The 24,086-nt window shown below is 39.6% G+C and overlaps 1 protein-coding gene across 1 annotated transcript in view; it reads right to left on the minus strand.

Moving 5' to 3' along the window:
- The window catches only part of MTUS1 (microtubule associated scaffold protein 1), a gene marked incomplete at its 5' end in the record, with an annotated part of 92,683 nt that extends 70,566 nt beyond the window's left edge, over positions 1-22,117 (minus strand). Inside the window, 4 exons of the mRNA XM_082482573.1 lie at positions 149-283; positions 4,089-4,271; positions 17,643-17,838; positions 20,063-22,117. Of these exons, the coding sequence (XP_082338699.1) occupies positions 149-283; positions 4,089-4,271; positions 17,643-17,838; positions 20,063-22,117 (2,569 nt within the window). The remainder of the gene's footprint in view (positions 1-148; positions 284-4,088; positions 4,272-17,642; positions 17,839-20,062) is intronic.
- Positions 22,118-24,086: the final 1,969 nt, after the last annotated feature.

A 24,086-nucleotide genomic window follows, 5' to 3' on the forward strand; every position in this document is an offset into this window, starting at 1 on the left:
ACTCCACTGATATGATTTACTTCCTCATACTATTTTCCCAGACCACTGTTTAATAAACACTGCTTCAAGAGGCAGCCACCTGCAAAAGGTAAGGTACCATAACAATAGTAACTACAGTTTCACTCTATCTACAAATCAACCCATGCACCTTTTGGAGTTGACTTCAGTGAGTGTAACCTAGGTCTCGGTACTGCTTTCAAAGGGACAGATCCCGAAGTACCATTCTGGCAGGTTGGTTTTGAAGGCCATTCTCCATTCTTGATGATGACTGTGGCACTTGCACCTGCAACACAGAACAACAAAGAATTTGTTTTAGACAGTATCAAGTTTGGGAAAAAGTAAATCCTAAACCAAGGCTCTTTTACCCAAGGCTAAAGTCAGAAGAAACAAGTTGGAATAAAAATACCATGACCACCTCTGATATCTTCAGTACAGACAGACTGATGAACTTTAACAGATCAGTCTATGCCTGCTACAAACACTTCTCAGAACTAGACATACAGCTTTGAACTATGCAAAAGAGGGGGGCATATATAAAAGTATACTGATCAAGACATAACTAGAAGTCTTGAGTTTGATTGCAAAGCAAACACAGAACACATTTCAGTTTAAGCCAAGAAAAAGCATCATCAGTACACAAAGGCATTCTGACCACAGAACTGACCGTTAAAAGAAATAAACACCTCAACTTCCTCATGCAACACCTTCCCCTCTTCTCTCTCATTGGAGCTGAGCATTGTTTTAATGAAGCTGTTTTTTTTTTTAAAGGTAACATAAAATACATATCTAATATTGTTCAAAAGATAAACCTATTTTCTAGAGATTGTTTTAGTGTTTTTAAATGCACTAGCATAAGCAATGTAAGTTAACTGCTTAAAAACCAGATGGGTTTTGGCCCTTAATCAATACATTTTCAACAGAAAGAGGGACAGAACCGCTTTCTCTTTTAGAAACATATGCAACTGAAGTCCTCTTTTTAAATGAAGTTGGAGCCTCCCTAAAGGCGCAAAAGCTAAATATTTGCAAAAAATCTATACATGAGGAACAATTTCCATAACACATCAATAACACAATTATGCTGCAGGATTCTGACCCTGATCAGCATCAGATGATTTAAACCAATTTGTTTTAGTAACACATGAGGCCTGAAGCTGTCCTTAACTTTTTCCATAAACCACTAAATTAAGGATTTTTTTTTTTTTTTTCCCCTCAGAGTTCAAGCAACCAACAACTGCCAACAGACTGCTATGCTACTTCTAAATCAGAAGCATGCCATGGAAGTAACACTTTGGGCAAGGGAGCACACTTCTGGCAAGGGGACTCGTTAGGGCACTGTTTCTTCATATTAGAAGCTCTGGAGCCAGGTAACCAGGCTGCAGGCAGGAAAAAAAAAAGCAAATTTGCAAAGTTCAGTCCATATATGATTCAAGGATGGTTATTCATAGAATTAGGAGCAGGTACTGCAATCTTGATGAAAGACGGACACGTACGAAGTGATCTCACCCCAGCTAAGATCTAAAGGGTTTATAAACTCAACTCATTAAAAGAATTATAGTGAAGTACTGACTGTAGGGAAAGGCAGCTCCAAGTCGACTGCTCAGATCAGCTTTTTAACTTCTGAAACATTATTTCCATTGTATGCAATTATTCTAATGCACTTCAAATTTGGATTCTTGTTTTTAAACATCAGAGTTTAAACATTTTGGTATGTTCAAAAGATAGTATAGTTCAGCACTGAAATTGAGAAGATTTCTCTACTGTCAAAAATTCAATTTTTCAATGCTTAAACTGACAGCTTCCATGTAAAATATGCTTTTATGAACAAAAACATTTCAAACTTCGTTATTTCCAAACTGCTCAAATAGTAAGTCTTTTTAGAAAAAAGAATTATAAAACTAAAGTGCTCATCTGACAAAAACCCCCTAATGCTGCCACAGGAAATTACCAATCCAAGGATATTCCATAACAAAGGGCTGAGCTGACACAGCAGGAGCAACCCCTTCTTTTGTAATTTTTTTCTCCGCTAACACAAGGCAAACTCCTTAAGCAAAACAAGCCAAGTGCCTTTGTCAATTTAATACTGTTGACAGGACCACAATAGTTTGTCATAAATTTCGTAACATTCACAGCGTAAGTCTCCCATCCTGATCTTTGTGTGCCCCACCAATATAATAAAAAACATTTTACGTTTACAAGTACGTATTTTTTGCTCGACATTATTATCTAGTAGATTAAATGAAATAAAAAACAAGAACAGCACTGTACTTAAAACATTAGAGTGCAAAGTAAATTCATTAGTTCTTTCCAATTCGATAGTCATTAAAATTTCACTATACTAACATGTGAATCATATGTAACCTAAATTCATTATACTCACAAAACCTGACCATCAGACTTAAATCATCCTTATCAAGTTTAACAATTTAACTAAAGAAAAATAATCTCATGGAAAATCAGCAAGTCAAAACATTGCATACATTTACCAACCTCTACAAAACAAAATACATGCTTTAAAAAAGGAAATAAAAAGAAATACAACCTACTTCTTTTCCCAGTAAACGTGGCTAACAAAGGAATAATACAAAAGCTGTAAGATCCCACTACCAGCAATGTCAGTAAGGTAATATCATAGTGGCTTCCTGAGTCAGTCGGTGGTGTTAGTGTAGAATTGATGAAAATAACAGGAGAAAAATTAGTTTCTGTGCAACTGCGGAGTCCTCCTGGTATAGTCATTTAAAAAGGATCAAAGCAAGCTGAAAGCCAAAGAGACTGCAGCCATGTTCAACCTCTCATATTGCTCCTGCTTGCTCTTCGTGAATCGGAGTGGAAAAAATTATAAGCTCCAAGGCAGTGGACAAAACAGATTAAACCAGCTAGCAAATCAGGCTAAATAAGGAGTCATCTGTTTGGTTACTTAATCTGAATACACTGCTTTGTTATGAGGCGATGACCCTTTCCTTTGTTACATGCGGGAGTAAAATGAAGAGAGGATAAAGCTGCTTAGGAATTCCAGATACAGTCCTAAACCTGAACAGCAAAAGTCAACATGGCTGTCACGGTAACAGAACCGACCCGACTACATAGGAACATGCACTGCATATTTTATTGCACAAACTCTTATTCCTTTGAAGAGTACATTAGGTCTTAGTTTTTTTAATGAAGGCATTACAGGGAAGAAAAAAGAACAAGAGAAAATTTAGTTATATATGTATGCATGCATATGCGCATACATAAACTATAAACGTATGTTAAATCACAGTTCTCTTCTTCAGTCCATTGAAGACAGATTAAAACGACATCTGGCACAAAGGAAAGGCCTTTGCCTTGTCTCCAAGATAAAAGAAATGCGATAGTAACAGAATATTTGAATGTACTCATTTGAATACGTATAGCTGGGAATACTGATGTGTCTGACAGTCAGTCGTGTGTTATTTCCTTCATATTTTTGCCCCTAAGACTCCTAAACTGCTAGTACAGACCCTTCGTAGAACTTCAAATCAAAGCTAGTTCCGTTATTTTTCTCCCAAGTTTTAAATCAAGATGGATTTGGTTCAGGTCACACACTCACCTTCAAAATTACACAAGTCTACCCATGCAAAGTTTTACCTTCTAAAAGAAGTTTCACTTACCTGCTTTTTATCTTGTCTACACATTTTGTCTTAAAACTCTGAAAGTAGATATAATCTAGCTCAAAAAGAACATTTAGTATCAAAAACCTTGAACGTGCTACTCCAAGTATTATGACAGGTAATCCAATCACATCATTCAGACTTATTTCTTACTACGCTATATGTAAACATAAGGAAACTTTTGCTCAAGACCCACTGGTTTTGTAATGTTTCAGGATGGAAGAAAAGCAGTACCGAAACCTCTACTCAAACCAAAAATCAAGCTCCAAGCTCCTTCAGGTGGCATGTCTCAAGAAGGAAAGTTGTGAGGTAAGAGGCAGAAAGACCTAGAACTAATAATAAGTAGTAAAATGAGAACTAAGACAGGTCTCTGTCAGACAGGACTTCAAGGGAATTTTTTTCCAGCGAGCAGTTGATGCAGGCTATCAGCTAAAACCCATAACCCTGAGAGATACTTACAATTACTGCTGAAAAGACTTTGCTCACTCTGAGTGCTGCTGATTGATGAGATGCTAGGTGTTCTCTCAAGCCCTGGTCTTTTGACAGGCACTTTGGATTTGGCAAGCGATTTACCAGAGTTAGCCCAGGAAGCTGGAGAATTTTTCATGGAGGCATGCTTCTCTCTTGGCAAAGACCCTGTACCTATCAATTGCAATTGGGGGGGGAAGGGGGAGGGAAGAAAAAAGAATAAAAAAAAGTTGGAAATAAGCTTAAACAGTCATTTCTTCTACATATATGCTTACAAGTAAAAAGATCTGCACATTAAAAATACATAGAAAGTCTTATTCTAGCCCATACTGACATAGGGAAAAATGCTGTAAACGCAGAAAACGATTCCAAGGATTTAAAGGATACCATTTTGCCTGCATATTGACCTCAGGAACAAGTCAAGAGCTTTACAGACTGGCCTTCAAGGCAGACATCTGCACGCAGAAGTAGTCTTTCTTGCACTCTCCTACCTCCGTGTATTATGTTTAGCTGTACAGGCAAGCTCATAAAAATAGAACCTCCAGCTCAGAGACAATCCAGAAAAGATTCTTTTGTTTGTTCCCACCCTCAAAACAGAAATCCCCCCCACCATTTGACAGAGCACTCTAAAAGACAATATCCTTTCAAGGACAAACACGGCACAAGAGTATCAAGTTGTGTTGTACTCGCCAAATATACTGAAAACTAACTGGTTCTGCACAACTAGTTAAACAGCACTCCCCAGAACCAAGTTCTTAATGGCCAACTGGCACAGACACATGTTTGCATTAATTGCTGTTTTCATTTGAGCTTCTTGAATACAAATGCCCAACAGCTAAGTTAATAAAATAGGAAGAACATTTATATAGAGGACAGGTGTGCCATCTGCAGACAGGAGCTTACTCTTGTACTACTAACAAAGTAACTACATTTTCCGCAGGAAAATTTGAGTTTAGTTAAATTAAGCTTTTAGTTTACTTCTGAAAAGCATGCACCCAGACTAAAACCACAGTGGCCCAAAGGAAGTTTTGTACATGCAGATTTGTCTCACCAGGACTGGGTTAACTCCTACCAGATTTGACAACAAGATCTTTATACAGTCCTCTGAATAACTAAAGAGGTTTTTATTTTCATACAAAACCAAAAATAGATATGGAAGACAGACTTAAATTACAAAATATTTTTAAAAAAGAAAATGTATTATAACCAAAGCTAACTTCTAATGTCATTGCCATTTTTAAGTCTTAGACATAGTTTATCTGGCTTGAAAAGAGACGGCTACAGCATTCCATGCTGTATCCATGCTCTATCCATGGCCCAGCAATGTGCCCTTGTCACCAAAAAGGCCAATGGAATCCTGGGCTGCATAGGGAAGAGTGTGGCCAGTAGGTCGAGGGAGGTCATTCTCCCCCTCTACTCGGCACTGGTGAGGCCACAACTGGAATACTGTGTCCAGTTTTGGGCTCCCCAGTTCAAGAGGGACAGGGAACTGCTGGAGCGAGTCCAGCGAAGAGCAACTAAGATGATTAAGGGCTTGGAGCATCTGCCTTATGAGGAAAGGCTGAGAGAGCTGGGACTCTTTAGCCTGGAGAAGAGAAGGCTGAGGGGAGACCTTATTATGGCATACAAGTATCTAAAGGGTGGGTTGAAGGAGGATGGAGCCAGGCTCTTGTCCTGTCACTGGGAACCATTGAAGAGGGGCAATGGGCACAAGTTAGAACACAGGAAGTTCCGTTCAAATACACGGAAACACTTCTTTACGGTGAGGGTGACAGAGCACTGGAACAGGCTGCCCAGGGAGGTGGTGGAGTCCCCTTCCCTGGAGATTTTCAAGACCCGCCTGGATGCAGTCCTGAGCAACGTGCTCTAGGCAATTCCTGCTTTAGCAGGGGAGTTGGGCTAGATGGTCTCTAGAGGTCCCTTCCAACTCTGATGATTCTGTGATTCCAGATTTAACTTTGAACAAGAAAGTTTCTACTCGAAGGGAATACCCTTTATTCTTATCGCTGTAAACCCCATTTAAATTTTGCTTAAGGTATGTAAGAGACTGCTGAAATATGACAAAATTAGCTAATAATCCCACATTATTCAGCATCAGTTTTGCTGAAGGATCTCCACTCTTCAATACCAGAGACCAAGAAACCATCAGTTTGCACTAAGACCAAGAAAGCATGACATTAAGGGAATTACATTAATATTTAGGCAAGAAAGACATTTACGCCTAGTGTCTGCTTTTCAACAGTAGGTGGTGCAACAGGATTAGATAAACATGTCTCAAAAGATCCTGTTTCAAGTATGCAAATCCAGGAACAGCACTAGTAAAGGAAGGTATGTCCAAGCTGTTTCCCTCAATTCAGATCAACTTAGTAACAAAAGAGAAACCCTACACAGAACATATACTAATCACGCATTAGGATATTAGATAATACTGGTCACTGAATATAACACACAAGCTTCAGTGAGTCACTAAACACTAAATGTTTTACATCAGACCTCTCTTCAGGGATGCACTTTTACTACTTGTTTGGCATTGCTGTGCAGAACTGTGATTCTGTATATGGCTTTGCTGTAGGCTTGTAATAAATCTCCTAGACAAAGTTATCAGTAGTATTTTAGTGGTCTTTGTAAGTTACTGCACTGGACACTTGAATATCTCCAACTCACTAAAGAGCATCCCACCTTTGTTGTGCTATGAGAACACCATAAACCACAAGCTCACACATTGAAAACACGTCAAACATAGCACTCCAGACCAAGTATCCAAAATAATTTGTGTATTTGGAGAAGAAAGTAAAAAAGTTTCTGTGACATCTAAATGTCATACAACAAATCTGGCAGCTTTCTAAAAAACTTTCCATGTTGTTTTCTAAAAGTTTGTTTCATTAATGGATCAACATACCAGAAAAGTAATTAATCCAGACCAGTCAGAAATTCCTTTTCTAAACAGCCTCTCAGCAAAACAAGGTGCAAAAAACCAAACCCCACTACCCCCCCCCCCCAAAAAAAAAAAAACCAAACAAAAAAAGGGGGCTGCAGTAGACACACTGTTAAGTTTGTATGACTTAATAAGTTAAAGCTTTATATTTCAAAGGGCAGCCAGAGGAACAAATGCAGCTTCTCAGCTGCATGTTATTGTTTAAAGATGAGGGTGGCATGCTTGATTGCTATTGTTCTGGACTTGTTCTTCCAGTTCAAAAGGTACAGGAATGAAATCCTGTTTTCTTCACAGTGATTTTCTCTCAAGAGGGGTCAAGGTAAGCATGTGAAAAACCTCGATCTCTTCTCCTACAGCATGTTCCCTATATATGATTTTGCAGCTAGCCCAGCTTCTCAGCAGACACTGGAACATGGCAGTACTCTAAACCAGCTGCGAACTCAAACCCATTCAGGGAGCACAGCAAGCTCTGGGATGCCCAGTTTCAGAAGCACACACAGATGACCTTTGTTCTTTTCTCAGTTCTTCTACTGCTCCGTGCTTTCCTGTAAGGCTTCTATTAAAGTAATTACTCAAGAACTTAAATAGATTTTTTTTTTTTCCAAAAGCCCAGCTCAAGGGAAAATTTCTTTTAAGTCATGACACAAGATCATTAACCAACTACTCTAGGTGTTACTTCAACTAACAACAATGGTTTTGTAAAGTATTTTTATAAGTATCATTCCCTAAGAAAAGATTAGCACAGAATTAAATGAAAGGTTTTGAAGACAGAAGCGTGAAGATGTGATATATACACAAAAGTACTGGAAACAAGCACAAAAGGAGGATATTTAGTGAACCATTATTATAAAGACAACAAGCAATAGCGTCAAAGTAACAAGCTTTCATCAGTTATTTAATCTAGTCACTGAAGTGGAATACTAGAAATATCACATTCCTCTACAGTGAGGTAATGTGTTGGCAATTCTTTAGAAAAAAGTCTCTATGCAACAGCTACGTTACTTCAAGTATGTTAAAGTATCTGTTGTATTGGAATGGAAATAAGCAATGAACAAAGCTAATTTTTCAAGAAGCTCTGAAGTCCGATTTCATATCCTTACTCAAATAATCATCCTCTTGTATGACTCTCATAGATGGTTATTGTTAATAATAAATTAAGGCTTCCTTTAAATAGCACTGGAACTGAAAAAATTCAAATTGAGAGAATAAACATATGCCAGTAGTGCTGAACTTGGGACTTGGTTGACACCAGGCAGACTGTAAAGCCGAATATGTGTTCACCAAATCTAAGATTCAGTGTCCACCACTTCAAACAGGATCCACATACTTCATATCTAGAACTGAGCACATAACAACTGGCATTCAGAGCTATATGACACCTGGAGATGAATGGTTGGAAGACTTTCCCAAACAAACTTAGGGCAGACCAAGTGCAAGAGGAGTCTTTGGAAGGATGTTTTTGTTGTTGCTGTTTTTGTTTAACCCTAAAGCTAACAGTAACAGTTGGTTTGGCCTTTCATTCTCTTCTCTTGAAGATGTTGAAGTTTGGATTTTTGTCTTATGCTTTTCTAATTTTTCCTGCAAGTTCAAAAATCCAGAGGGCTCCATTTCAGAACTACTAAACTTCTTACTTTGTAAAAAAATAATTTTAAGTATGATGAAAAAAAACAATAAAGACCTTGTACTGTAGGCTTAGAAAGCAAGGGGAATAAGTCTTCAAGAAAACATACTATTTTTTGACAGCTATTGAAAGGAACAAGTAAATCGCAGAAAGAAACTGGTCTTTGGTATTGTTTCCAGCAGATGGATCTTAACATAGTTGTAAGATTGTTTACAGTTATTTTGAGCACTGTAAAGCAGTAGCAATACTAAGAGATTTCTGATGGCTGCAAGCTCCCCAGGTTGCCTGATTAGCCATTCAGCAATATCAGTTATACTTTATTACACTATACATATATCAGTATTCCTTCAAGGAATAGAGTGGTTACAGCACGCTTCATAATTTTACCAAAGATAATCTCTCTGTAGTTATCTCTCCCACTTAAAGTCTCAAATTACTACCAAAATTACCAAGAAAAAGCAGGACACATTATGTTGCTTGTAATGCCTAAACTGCTAAACATAAACACAAAGACAGGGAATGTTAAGTTACTACTGGTCTTGAAATATTTACACAAGAGATTTATTTGTTTAGGGGATAACAGCTGACCAGAGAATGGTTTACACATCAAGGCAAGACCCAATTCCCCATCTGATGTAGACTTCCACAGTATTGTTCCCATTCACCTACAATCCTTAGGAAAGTGCTCCTCTTTGGCACAGGTTTCAGGGAACCAGCAGCAAGTCAGTACCTAAAAGATAACCGGGCTGCCAGCAGCCATGCAGGTAGGTATTCATATGTTCTTCCTCCTGCAGCTAAATATCCTCAGACTAGAACTGGAAAACTGATCTTCAGTGCTATAGAGCATTATATTAGCAGTTGACAACCACCAAACAAACCCTTTTCACTCTCTCAATTGCTCCTACTCTCCTAAGAGCAATTGGGGTGTTTTCAATTAGAGGGAGAGAATAAAATTCATGTACGTCTGCTGTTAAATTTCACTTTTTTCCCTTCCTATTTGGCCCAGTCATGGAATTTGGCAGACTTCCCCCCCAGTTAAATCCTTCCACGACCAGAGAGACTCCTCCCTTCCAAGTCTTCCTTCAGGCTTAACTCCTTGCCCGTGATCTCTCCAGCACCGAGAACCAGCCCTTCTCCTCCCCGTCCTCAAGTGCAAACTCAAGTCTGCTCTCCCAACTCCAGTACCATTGGCCATGATGCTGTCTGCCAGAGTTACACAATTTCAGGTTTTTCCGTTTGTAGGCTGAATGAGAACAGCCTCAAAAGAGACCATGTCTGCACAATCACGCTGTCATCTCCTATGACCCCAGGCAGAGCCAGTCTCCAGATGGCAGGTAGTTTTACACCAGCTTCCCTGGGGAGCTCACAGCGGTGGCAAAGCTTGCCTTCTCCAGCTTTGCCAGGAGACTGCTGTGAGCTGTTTGCATCCTGACTTAAACAAACAAACCCCAAACATTACCTTTAACATGGCTGTTGGAAAGTTCTGTCTGTTTAGGAGTAGTGGGCACAAGAAGTCGTCAAATGAATCATGGAAACATCTAGGTTGGAAGGGACCTTTAAGATTATCAAGTCCAACCATCTACCTAACACTGCCAAAATCACCACTAAACCATGTTCCTCAGTGACATGTCTACCTGTCTTTTAAATACCTTCAGGGATGGCAACTCAACCACTTCCCTGGGCAGCCTGTTCCAATGTTTGATAACCCTTTCAGGGAAGAAATTTTGCCCAATATCCATCCTAAACCTACTCTGATGAAGAAATGGCCTCAAGTTACTTGTCCTATAGCCTGTTACATGCAAGAAGAGACTGACCCCCACCTCTCTACAACCTCCTTTCAGGTAGTTGTAGAGAGCGATAAGGTCTCCCCTCGGCCTTCTTTTCCCCAGGTTGAACAACCCCAGTTCCCTCAGCTGCTCCTTGTAGAACTTGTCCTCCAGACCCCTCACCAACCTCATTGCCCTTCTCTGGACCAGCTCCAACACCTCAATGTCTTTCTTGTAGTGAGGGGCCTGAACTGAACACAGTACTTGAGGTGCGACCTCACTAGCACATACCACAAGGAAAGGCGAGGCAAAAGAAAACCACCAACCACATCCAATTATGCTTTTCATTATTGTCCAGCTCTTCAGACCACGCACACACCTTCATGTTATACACTGAGAATTTTTTCATAGAATGGTTTGGGTTGGAAGGGACCTTGCAGATCATCTAGTTCCAACCCCCTGCCATGGGCAGGGACACCTTCCACTTGAACACCTCCAGGGATGGGGAGGGACAATTTGCAGCTTTTATACCCATGTTAAATACAAATACTTGTAAGTCTTTTGTTGCAAGAGTTCATACATTCCTTGCATGAAGAACAACCTCACTGCAAAACAAATACAATTTTCTTTGGGAAGACAAGGACTCCTATTTCCCTCCTTCTTTATCTCCACACCAAGAATTCAGAACTAACCAGTACAGGTGAAGGGTTGTTTGAAGACACACCAGCATGTCCTTGCAAGTAAATGACTAGGTACCAAGAAATTCCCCTGCAGGGAACTGGTGTACACCTTATTCCTAAAGGAGAATATTCTTATATATGCATCCACATTTCTGACAGTATTGACAGGTGGACTGCTAGCATCAGCCCCTGCAAGTACGATCACGTTTCTTGCAACAGCTATAACACATTAAAACCCTGATGTGGTTAGTCACAAGTCACCTGTAAAAAGTCTGGGAACATATGTGAAAACATGATTCCCAAAGCATGGTACAAACCTGACAGGATGAAACACTCCCTTCTGGAAGCTAGAAGTCAGAGTACTGGAAACACCATAAACTTTGGAATAAAGATCACTTAAGTTCCTCTTCAAACATTGCCACACTCCCACTTCTCCCCCTACCCCAAAAGTCTCAGAGGACCACACCTAAGGCTACCAAACCAGACATCAATCAATCAACTTGCTTTGAAATCATTTATTGTAACATATTCCGTATTACCTCACAAACAAAAAGCCTTCTACTTTTACTAGTTTCTCATGGTCCATTTGACTTATAAAACTAAGTAGCAAATAATTTATTCTAAATGGGGTTCTTATGCTGAACCCTGTGGAAGGCTTGCAAAACATGAGCAGTATCTATCCCATGGTGAGAGCTCCTTGTTAATGAAGTGTAACAGAACAAAATAGGTGTCAAAGTTCAAACAAGTTTTTCTGTTAGCATACATAGCCAAAGCTAAAATCAAATTGATTATGCTGAATTCAGACTGCATTGTTTTATGGGTCCTTTCTGACTTCAAAATGTGAATTGACCATGCCATACCTGAATGACCAACAGCTGGGGCAGAGGCTTAGAGGTCAATGCTTGGCACAAGGATCTACACACTGCTCCGGGCACCCTCCAGCAAGCTGTTGCTGCTGAGGATGGCCAGGAAGCAAGGGCAAAGTGGAGTGGAAACATTACTACAGAAGCCCAACTCCAGCAGTCAGATTTCGAGAGGCAGGAGGGATGACCTGCAGGTTCTTCCTAAGCTCTCACAACTAACGCTGCTTCCTGAACTGTCACAAAATTATCAGCTGGACAGAAGTCCTTTCAGATACATTAGGTACATTATTCCTTACTTCATACTCCAAATTAAAAGACAACTGCTTATGAGAAATAGTCACTATGTAGTGGAGCTCTCTGGGTGAAGATGACCAAAGAGGGATGACAGGCAAGCTTTATGTTATACTACAGACATCCGTTATGATCCATGAAAACTCATGTACGGGGTTTCCTTCCAACAAGTCTGAAGGTGAATATGGGAGTTTTAAGTTCACTTTTAACACAGGCTTTAATTAGTGTAATTAAGCACTAGGCGTGTATTAAAGAAAGAGAAAAAAGGGGACCAAGTAATCTGGACCCAGGGACAAATGTTACAAGGGCAAATAATGCTGTTGGATAAGTTAGTGTATGAAGAACCTGCTTTTAGGATCTATGAAAACAGCTGACTGTTCTGCAAAAGAAACAAAACCAAAAAGCATAAAAAAACCTGATTGAACCTAAATTTTAAGCCTTACTTATAGACTCTAGTGTATTTCAGATTTGTTCACAAGAAAGTATATGGATACCATTACAAGTAACTCTTCAGCCCAGCATTTCCTGACTGTTTCAGCCCAGAAAACCTGGAAGTTATGTTTGCCTGTTAAAATATTTTGTTTCCTCTTGGCAGCATGTCAATCCAACTTTAGAGAGTCACACGGTAAATAGCAGGAATGATACAAGCTGCAAAGTGATTTGCAATAACCATGTTTGGTTTAGCTCTTGGTTCAGTGTTAGAACATAGACTCAAGATTGTGGAAATGCTTACTGAAACTAAATTGTTTCGGTTCTGCTTCACTAGTATCGTGAAAGGCTATACCAAAAAGTCCTGAATTATCAAGTTTATATACATCTCCAGCTGCATGAAAACCCATTCATACCATTTGGTTTCAATTTTCCATCTGAAAAGCCCTTCTTTGTGCAATAAATAGCAACAACACTCAATAATGAGCACAGTCTTAATCTGTTACGGCCTGTTCTGGTTTTAAATGTGTAACTTTGGAAGCTTCTCTGAATTAAGTGTAAGATCAAGCCAAAACGCAACAGAAGGAATTCAGCAATTATGAACTAACAAGCAAATCAGTATTTCAAAGTATCACTAAACCTTTTGTTGTCTAATGTAACTTAAATGTATTTCCTATAACATAGGGGGAATTATTTTTCCCATGCTTCAGTTAGTTGCACAACACCAGAAAATTCCTTCAGTGTGATCAATTTTTCATAAAGAAAAGCTCTCACTTGTCCAAAATCTTCAAGGAAACACAGAATTCAGACTGTTGAGTTTCTCTCTACCCAAGCTTTCATTACTCTAGTTAAATGGTGTGAAAATACCAGCAAGCAAAAGAGGGAGTACTGCTGGACTAGACTTATGGAAAAGATAACCAAGTAAAGCTCTGTGACATTTTAGGTACCGTTTGTCTCTGATTTAAGTCACTGATAAGTAAAACAGAAGTAACTGTCAGAGTTAAAGATATTTCAGTTACAAAGATGATTTACGTGGTTTATATTAATTTCTGGAAGTCTTTAACAGTAAGTGGAGAAATAATATTTTTGATGCTTTAACATCCCCAAATAGTTTCAATTATGCGTAAGGTTTGACGGAGCTGTCATAGCTAAGACATCAATAACAACGTGAAGTTTCATGCAGTGGGGAAATAATTGAAAGCAATGGTATTATTTTAAGGCAGAAGTGTAGGTGAAGTATTAGCATATCAGAAACCTTAACTTGCAGGTAAAGCTCCATTCCTTTACATACTTATAGGTATGCTCTATAGTCAGAACTAAGAAAAAAAAAAAAAAAACAACAAAAAACAACCACCCAGCAGTGGTGGGCATCTACATTTTTAGATCCAAAGTAAACCATTTATAGCCCTATTTTACACTGTTCCAACACAAATCAAACAATTTCCTGCAGCTCAAACTCTGTGTTTCCACCCAACTGCAGGGGTAGTAGCACACGGTTTCTGGGGCAGGCTGACAGAAGAACTTGGAGTGATGTTCCATGGGACCACCAATTTCTCCTTGGCTTCTCCGAGCCCCTTCCACCACTCCCCTTCAAGTGAGAGAAAGGCCAGACTCTTCCCAAACCATAATACCTCAACTATTAGCAGGCTATTACTCCTCCACAGTGGTTATGTGCAGCCAATTAGAGGGCTGCGTGCATTTGCTAGGAACGAAAACAATAGTTGCTTTCATTTCTGGACTGGTTCAAAGTCCAGGTTACAAAATTACACACGCCTTCCAGTAAGAACCAGGTAATTCAAACACTTTATTCTGTGTCTTGAATTCTAATAAGTGTTTTCACTAATAGCAAACTAACATAGCAAAGGCATACTGCCCACCATGCAGTACTACAGAAATCTACACACACCACCATGGAAAAATTAGCTGTAGAAAATTAAGATTTTTGTTCAAGAATGAGTATGTGATCGCAGGTGATTCTGTCTTATGGAGGAATGGAAACAAATAGCTACAGAAATAATTTTGAGGCATCTAGCTTGCAACTGTGTCCTGATTTCTAGATTTGCTGCAGAAACTGGGCTTCACAATTTCACAAACCACAACAACGAATCAAGTTGGGCTCCCCTTTTAGAGAACCAATTTCTAATTCAGCAAAAACTTCAAGTTCCAGCCAAGACACACCAATACTGAAGAGCATTCAGCAACCATTTTGAAATAAAGGAAAATGTTATTTCTAGCTTAATGTGCTCTGCAAATAACCTCACAAAAATACAATGCTTGAAATATCCTCCTCCTGCTGTCTTCTGATCAGGAGAGGATGAGGGAATTTCCTTCTAAGACATGTTTCCTGTTGGGTTAGTGCGTTACCACTGAAAACTTATGGTTCACATTTACAAGTGAAAAAAAATACCAAGATTTCAACTCCTACCAAGTTAGAAGGACCTTATAATTGGTGTTTTATACAGGGCCTTTTTTTTTTTTATTTCTTGTTTGTTAGGGAGTTTCCTGCTTCCCACTCAAAATGACAGTGCACGATACAATTCACTGCTCACAAGCTCTTGATTAGTCTGGGAATAATACATATACTAATACATTTTGGACAGACAGACTGCTTCTCTCCCTAAACACACGTGAGATTACACAGACCTATACTGTCACTTCTCTTGTTCAGAGTATTTAATGGAGTCATTACACTCATTCATCTGCCTGCCCAGCGATCCAAATACAGCCAGCAACTGGCTAAGAATTAAGTGCATTTGTGTTAGTACCTCAGGAAGCAACGAGGTCGTTAGGATTTGGACATTTTTAAGACTTGGCTTGAAAAATGCCTGAACAACCTAGTCTGAATTCAGTGCTGACCCAATTACAGGCAAGGTGGGGCTGGACTAGGTGACCTCCAGAAGTCATTTCCAGCCTGGATTTAGCTCGTCTGTAGTCTGGAGAAATCCTGAGAGCAAACAACTGTACAGCTACAGAGTTATTTATCTGCACTGCTGGAATTACATAAAGGCACATGTTTAATACTAAAGTGTTCAAATGACTTAACTGGAAGAAATACTTATTCCCTACAGGAAGGCTTTAGCTAAAACAGGTAACTGGGTTTGATTTACAAGCTGCCACTTGACCACACGAAGTCTATGTGCAGTTTTACTTCCAAAACTTTAGAAACAGATGGAGTAAACAGCAGTGGACAAGGTTTTACCCGAAAGGTGCGGTCGCATAATACAGCAGGGCTTTGGCAGCAATACTAAGTAACTCCCACCCTTCCCCATGCTTCCCATCCTTGCTTCTCCCACCCTGTACTCCAATCCTCCAATTTGTATCAGTACTACATTTATCAGCGAGCAAGGAACCGTGTTTAAGAAATCCCTCAGCAAGGCTTGGGGAAGTTAACCTGATATAGTTTAGTGCATCAAATACTACTTTGTAGCACCAAAACATTGCATAAGCAAAACAAAGGGCAAGAAGTGCTAGGAACGGTAGGCATTGGCAGAGGGGGTGGGAAGAGGGCACTAAAGTTCCAGCCTCATCAGATCGTAGCATGAGTTTGAAACATTGAGCTGCTGCTTCATGCTTTTAGCTTAAGCAGCCTTCTTGCAATAGGAAAAATGTGAAAGGTGTGCTACTGATTATTGCAATTTCAACATTCATTGAGTTAAGGAGCAACAGCTTTAGCTAAACAAAGTTGGGGAGTAAAGGTTTTTGTTTTCAACAGTGAATGACTTCTGCTTCGGAAAGTGCATCTGATTTTTTTTTTTTTTTTATGAAGGGAAGAAGTCAGTCCTATAACCCAGCCATGCTTACATTTATTTCTAGCAATGGTGTCATAAATCTACTCTGCATTAATAATCACAGGGACAAATACACATCCATATCTATATGCATCTCAGTTCTTGTGAGACCATAATTACAGATAGGAAAGCTCTAAATTGGTATTTAGAGAGGTGATGAGTCTTCCAAGAAATCAGTGGCTTACAGGTAGGTACCTAGTTCACTGAGCAAGTCCTTCACATTAGCAAGGATCAAGTCAGAGAATAGCCTATATCTACTTTCTTTGAGGGACTCATCCCATAAAGGACTACAGATGCAGATTTTATCACACTTCACTGCCTGTATATAATTAAGAGGAGTATTTTGGACTGTTTTATAATCTTAGATTGAGTGGGTTAAAAAAAAAAAGAGAACAGGTTTTACTGGGTACAGCTGGGTGTGTACACTTTCTGAATTACAGTGTAGAGTAGTCATTTATAGCCAGGTTACCTTTGCTATTAGCTATACTGCCACACTTGGTTAAAAAAATAAAAGCATATAACCTACAAGAGCATTTCTGAATTTCTACAGTACAGTTACAGAATGCAGTTTCCAATCACCAGATTTGAACAGCAGCCTACAGACTAGTTTTAAGATCCTTGCTTCCCTGCCCCTTGGTATTAATCAATCCGATCTTAATTAGCAGCTCAAGCAGTAGTCTCTCCTTCAATTATGTTCCCCCCTTTCTAGAAACTATAGAGCTGTAACAAAATTAGGTTGAACAAAATATGCTATGTCCTGAAATAAGGGCTCATTCCCATTGGGATGGCACACAGTTACTTATTGTAAATGCTTTGTACCCAAGCTCTGTATTTTCTCCTCTTCACTTCTACATCCTTTGAGTAATTTTAGTTGTAATTCCACAAAGTACTGTTATATAATCAAGCTATAATAATATTTAAATATTGCTTCTTCTAACAGCCCTACACCCTTCTAAAGACATTCCTGATAAGATTTTACAATGATGGGGTGTAACCTACCTTTTTGGTCCCCCCCCCATATTAGCAATTTGTGATTTAAACAGAATCATATTTAGCACCGAAAATACAGCCCTGTACCATTCTAAAAGTTCTGTCAGAAAATACATTAAGCATACCTTAATTTTAAGAATCTAGTTAAGTGGAAGTATTCCAGTGAAAAAAAAATCTCTTACCAGAGCTTGATGACAGAACAGCTCCTTTGTGAGAAGATGCTTTAATTGTGCTGACTGTTTTATTTTCACACCCTTTCTTCAAGGGCGACACAGTTGGCACCATTTTAACCTTGGGAGCTGATACACTTTGTAGTGTGATTGGGTCTTTCTTCGGTATGTTTTTCCCTTGTATCGTCCCATCTTTCACAGAAGGCATCTGTTTGGTTTTTTTTAAAAAAAAAAAAAAAACAAACACACAACAAAAACAATAAACAAAACCCAAACACAAGGACAGCCACAAAAAAAAACCAAAACACCCCCACACACAACCACTGTGAGAAGCCCAGCATCTGTAATGAAATACAGACCACACAGGTAGGGGATATGCTTAGCTGTTGGCTGTCACATTGTCCCCATCTCCTGTTCAGAACCTCAAGAATCACCTCCTGAATGGCCCTCAGCAACACAATACTATTAGTTTGAAGCTAATCACTGGTAATGACAAACACACTAAAGAGGTTACAGGGGTCGTTTAACATCAGAGTTTCTTCCTCTTCCTCCCCAAACTCTAATTAAGCCATTCAATTACATGACTGCACCTAATCTCAAGATTAATTCTTTACCAGCCCTTCTAATAGGTTTCCTGGTCTAGGTCTTAAGTTACAAGACACAAACAGGTTAAAATCTTTCACATTCAGGTGCCATAGATAAAACCTGTCCTGGGTCCACTCCTGAGTTTAAGTAACTGGTTTATATGTAGCATTCATCTCTTTCATAGAGCATCCTTGCTCCAGTTTATACAGGCACTAATTCATGACCACTTATGCTGTAAGGTTAAGGCTATAAAGGCAGACTCATGAGAACATCCAGCTCTTCATATGCTTTTCTGTGACTCAAGCTGATACACAGCGATTTGGTCATATTAATGTACTTTCTACTTTTGACTCCAATACTCAGCTTCATTTTCAGAAGTTAATCTGTACTTTTCAGAAGACCACTTATTAAGTTTAGTCCATCTTATTGGTCTACTGCACATATCTTAAAATCACTCCATGAATTTTCCAGGTACCAGCAGAACAATTAATATCACAAAGGTTTCCATCTTGGTGCCAGGGTGAATTAAAAGGATTGTCTCCAACCCTCAGCACTAGAAGTGAAGCAGAATCCAAGCTCTGAAAGACTTTAGAATTAAGATAGGTCATCCTTGCTTTCATGTTTATTTAGGTTTTCTAGTTAAATTATTTATTATTATAATAATATTTATTATTATATTCATGTTATTATTCTGTAATGTTTCAAAAATGGATAGCTGCTTCTGTTTTACCTGAAGTAGCTTCCTCCATATACTGAGCTTTACTGGAGGCTTTCTGGAAAAATCAGTAAAGCCTGACAAAAATTCAGACAATGCCAGTTTTATCAATAACAGCTGCTGCATCCATTTCACTGATTTAACATAAGCTGTTGAACCTACTAACAAACAACAGGAGGGACTCCATAGAGCACCAAGACTCCAACCCTGTGTCCCTACCATACCTCCTGAGATCTTGGTCAACCCAGCCTTGAAGGTCTTCTCTTCTTTCCCACCGTTCCTGTTCTTTTAACCTTCCTTCAGAGTATTTGAAAGCAGCACGTTTCTCCTGACAGGCAGCTGACTCGTCCGAAAATATTTCCCAGCCAACCAGCACACACATACCTCCCGGCCAGGAAGTTTGCACCTTCCAGCTGGCTGATTGCCCAAAACCAGGTATATGCCCTCTGCATGAGAAATATTTCCTGGCTACTTTTCACTACTCTAATGAGTCCCGGTTCCACTTCAAGTAAATGAACTCCCAAATTATTCAAAGCAGACAGTTAAATTCAGATGTTAAAAACAGAACGCTTGACCAACTTGGTGGGTTTTAGGTTTTGTGCAACTTAATACTGTTAATATATGCACAACATTTCTGTAAGTAAATTTAAAGTGTAATTTAGTTCTAAAGCACACTTTGAAAGAAAAAAATACTGAAAGTAGCAATTTATCTCTAGTGTCTATTTAAAGTTACAGTACCACTAGAATTATCTTGATAAAAGCTATATTTAGAAAAACCTCACCAAGTTATGATATGCTATTTTACCAGTTTGACTAAATTAAGACTTGCTTGCTTTTATTAGAAATCTTACCAACTGCACTGTCTTAAAAAGACTTTGCCCCCAAAAAAATTTTATACAGTGGAATAAGATGAAGGCTGAAGACACTAAATGAGGCCAAGTGCAACCAGTTTGTAGAACGGTATTTCTTTGCTCCCTTTATTAGGGAGAGACTTCACCTCAGAAACCAACACCAGAGTTACACTGGTAGACCCAAAACCCATTCCACAATTTCCATTCAGCACTGTGATGCAGAATTCCCTTTTTCCAAATGTACAAAACATATAATTAAGCATGTAAAGAAAAAAGCTTACCAAAGGAACTGAGTGCAGGTCCAATGCTTCCTTTGCCACATCTTTTAACAAGGCTTCTTCCAGAAGGATTCCCATGTTGTTGCTTTCCTCTTTCTCACCTCCAGTCAGGTGGATGTTTTGAGCACAGGGCTGCATTAAAGAGTTTGAACTTTCCATTTTATCGTTCAGCATCTCTTTTGAGTTCTCCACAGACGTTGGAAGCACAGCAGAAACCGAAGAGCATGCCGAATGGGTCGAGCTTGCTTTGACAACATCTTCCGGATTCTGCTTTAGCGCAGGTGTCTTTGAAGCCTTGTGGGAACCGTTTCTGGGATGTGTTGTGGCATGTACAACTTGGCTAGCGAAGAGGTGTTTGTTAAGATGTAGCTTATGGGGCTTATTTGCAGGCAATTCCACTTTAGTGTCTTTAGCTAGATCTATTTTCTTTTTCAGCACTTTTATAGAAGGTGACAATTGCCTCGGGGAAGCAACCAGTGAAGATGGGGAGGCAGCTGACAGTTGGGTGGACTGGGGAGACTGTTTTGATCCTGCACTGTCTCTTGACTGTAGCACAGGCCTAGACATAACCTTTGGCTTAACATTTTTAAAGTTAGGTTTGGGAAAACTAACAATCTCAGATTTCTTTGCTTTGGTTATTGTTGACACAACAGGAGACCTGCCCACTGGTTTTCCTGCAGTTTGACCTGAGCTAGCTTTAAGCAAAGGCCTTCTGTTATGCCCTCCTACAAACACCTTGTTTGGTCTTGGTTTAGGAGATTCGTCTCCAAGTTCTGCCAAAGCTGAAACAGAAAAAGTTGTATTTTTTGATCGTTCTTTAGGGGTTGAAGTACACAGAGCAGAATCAATTTCTTCAGTCATAGGACTGAAGACTACAAAAGTTGCTTCGCACTTCAGGTCAGGCATAACAGTCCTCTTTAATTTTGGTACACTGCGAGATATGAAAGTGGTGTTGTGCATATCCGGAAGAGCAGCACTTCCAGAAGTGCTTTGTTCTTTGGTTAAGGGTTCACTGGCTTTCTCTGATACTTGTTCTCCATCCATTCTATCTACTGGGAGAAGGTGCACATTATTTACAGAACTATCCATGCATGTTTCAGCATTAGAATTCCCAATTTCATGATGGTCAGCGGTATCCTGCAAGGATTTCGCTTGGTCATCTTCATTAATATTAACGCATGGTGATAACGCATCCTGCCTATAAGGATCTATACATCTAGCAGCTAGTTTTACAGACTGTGCTTCTGTTTCCTGTGATTCTTTATCAGTCTTGTTAGTGTTTTTTAGATAGTGTTTGACACCTGCAGAGGCAGGACAATATACTTCAAGTTCAGAATAGGCATCTGGGCTTTCCGAAACCACTATCATAGAAGAGAAATTAGGTGTCCTTTCTGAGCCAGTTCTATCAAATTTCTCTCTTATACATACTTCAGAAGAGATTAGTATTTCCCTCAGATGCGTGTCATCATTTTGATCAGTTCCCAGAGTTTCACTGATAACATTCGTAACATCCAATGTGCTCAGGTGGCATCGTGCCCTCTCCTTTATCGGGGACTGCGTGTTCTGCTCTGAAGCAGGAAGAGGTAATACACACTTAGAGTCAGTCTGACTGCAAGGCACCAGTTGTTCCGTACTCTGATTTTGCATTTTTGCCCTTGCAACATTACCTTTCAGTAAGCTTGTTGCTTCTTTCGAGTCACAGTTCAAAGGATATGCACAATTCTGTTCAGTCACGGAAGACTTACATGCAGCACCTCCATCTCCCAGCTGAGCTCCTGTGCAGTTGTATTTACCAGGTGCCTTCGGCAGATGAAGTGCTTCAACACACTGCGGTTTTACAAGAATACTTCTAAAGTCACTCTTATTTTCAAGAATGATATCATCGTCATGCTCAGTCACTGTATTTTGGTCAGTTGAATTACCGTGTATCCTGGTGGTACAATTCTTTGAGGAGGCTGTAGCTCTGTCACATGGGTAGTTATTTCCATTTTCATCCCTTATAAGTAAGGAAGACTTCAAGCCATTCTTTGCTTTGTCATCTGACATTTCAACATTCATTTTGAAGGCTAAGTTTTAAACCATTTTTATTTTATATTTATTTAAAATCCAAGAGAATGCAGATTCTTCTGAACTTTGCAGAAAAAAAGCACCCAACCAGCTTCTCCCTGGAACGTGTCAACTGTCCTGAAAGACATTTAAAAAGTAGTTCTTTGTTTTCATGTTTCTCAAGAGGATTCAAGAGTTCTGGAATTAAAAAGAAATTAAAAATGGTTAGCCAAGCCAGAGTTTTAAGACATTCTTAAGTTGTTAGCCTTTGAATGAAGCGCAGCCATTTTGACAAACTTCCTTAAGGAAATTAGGCTTTTGCAACAATGCCATCTGTGCATGTTTACCTTCACAAGCCACTTCCACTTCCCTGAAGGTCAAGTGACTTTTGAGCCCTTTGGTCAGTTGCAATCAAGCAGGATTTTAGGGTTGCATTCTCAGATACTTCGTTTGCTTGGCTTCCATGCAAGCAAAGGAACAACCCAAAAGATTTGGCTCCTCAACAGGAAAAAGGTATCTGAAGGACGACATGATAGAACAAACCATCATTTTTCTCTCTTCCAATAGCAGGTAACACAACAAAAGGTTCCTCACACAGAGTGTAGTCAAGCTACGAAGTTTCTTACTGCAAGGTACTTGGAAGCTAAGAGCTTACACAGGCTCAAACACAAGTGGGTAAAAGCCATATAAGAAAAAGTGTTCCAAAACTGAATACCAAACTGACTCAAGAAGCTCTCAGTCACCAGCTGCAAGCAGCTAGGAAAACCCTAGGGAAGAATCACTACACACTCATCCTGTTCTTATACACTTCAGTCAACATTTGGCCCTGGTTACTGCTGGAGATGGGACACAGAATTAGATGGATCTTCAGTCTGACCACATCTGGTCACGAGTATATTCTTATGTAAAAGTTTGCATGAAGACAGGCAATTATGAGAGATCTAAATTACAATAATGACGAAATGCTGCTGTTTAAGCCCAGGTCTCCAAAGCAGCAACACAGAAGCAACGCTAAGAATCCCAGTGAAGAAAAACTTCGGTGCTCATCCCTTGATGCATATAGCAAAGAGCAATAACAACCCCAGACATCAGTTTGTCCTCTGCATGGAAGGCCTTTTTCCTGCCTTTCAAGGAAGCAATGCACAGCAGAGGTAGCTAAGATCTTCAAAGAGTTGTCTTAAGACATCTGAGCTGAAATAAAGATGGGAGGTCCATAGTCGGTTCTAGGGTTACACTAGTACACTACCCCAGTGCTGCTGGGGTAGCCAACAGGCACATGGCACCCCTTCAGAGTTACTGGAGAGCAATTCCCTACATAGTAACAGCCTCTGTCTTCTTTATAGAAGACACAAGATTAGCCAAGTGGAGAAACAATTCCAGTGTCCTCTCCAGCACAGCAGAGCCACACATCCTCACCCAAAACCCTACAGAAGCAGAAAGGGATTGGGGGGGGGGGGGCAGGCTTTCCTCCATAGGAAAGGCTCCTAGTACCAGAAATAAGACCAGAGGCAGAAAGAACTTCAGATAAGTTGAGATATGGTTGCAGTGGGGTGGGGGATCTGGTAAGAAGAAGGGTCACTTTCAGAGCAATAGTCTAAATAGAAGGGACAGAGTTCACTGGATCCAACAAGAGAATAGGGCTGAAGATGCATTCATTGACAAAGGCCAGTTTCCCAACTGAAGAACAGGGAAACTGGACAGGTGTTGAACACCATCACACATCTGGAGTGACAGATTCTACTCCCCAGTCAAAGAGCAGGAAGGAGGAGGGCACTTACCATCAAAAACTACAAACAAACAGGTCAGTGGTGTTTAACTAAAGTGCAGACGCCAGAGCATGGTATCCTCAAATGAAGATACTGATATGACATATTTGAAATTTGGCAGGCAGAAAGCAGCAGAACATGAGTATTAGGATTAAATATATAGTATGGGCAGACTAGTGCACAGAAATATGGGAATCATATTGAATTCTGAAATT

The sequence above is a fragment of the Vanellus vanellus genome, assembly GCF_965231255.1.
Source record: "Vanellus vanellus genome assembly, chromosome: 4".
Classification (NCBI taxonomy): Eukaryota; Metazoa; Chordata; class Aves; order Charadriiformes; family Charadriidae; genus Vanellus; species Vanellus vanellus.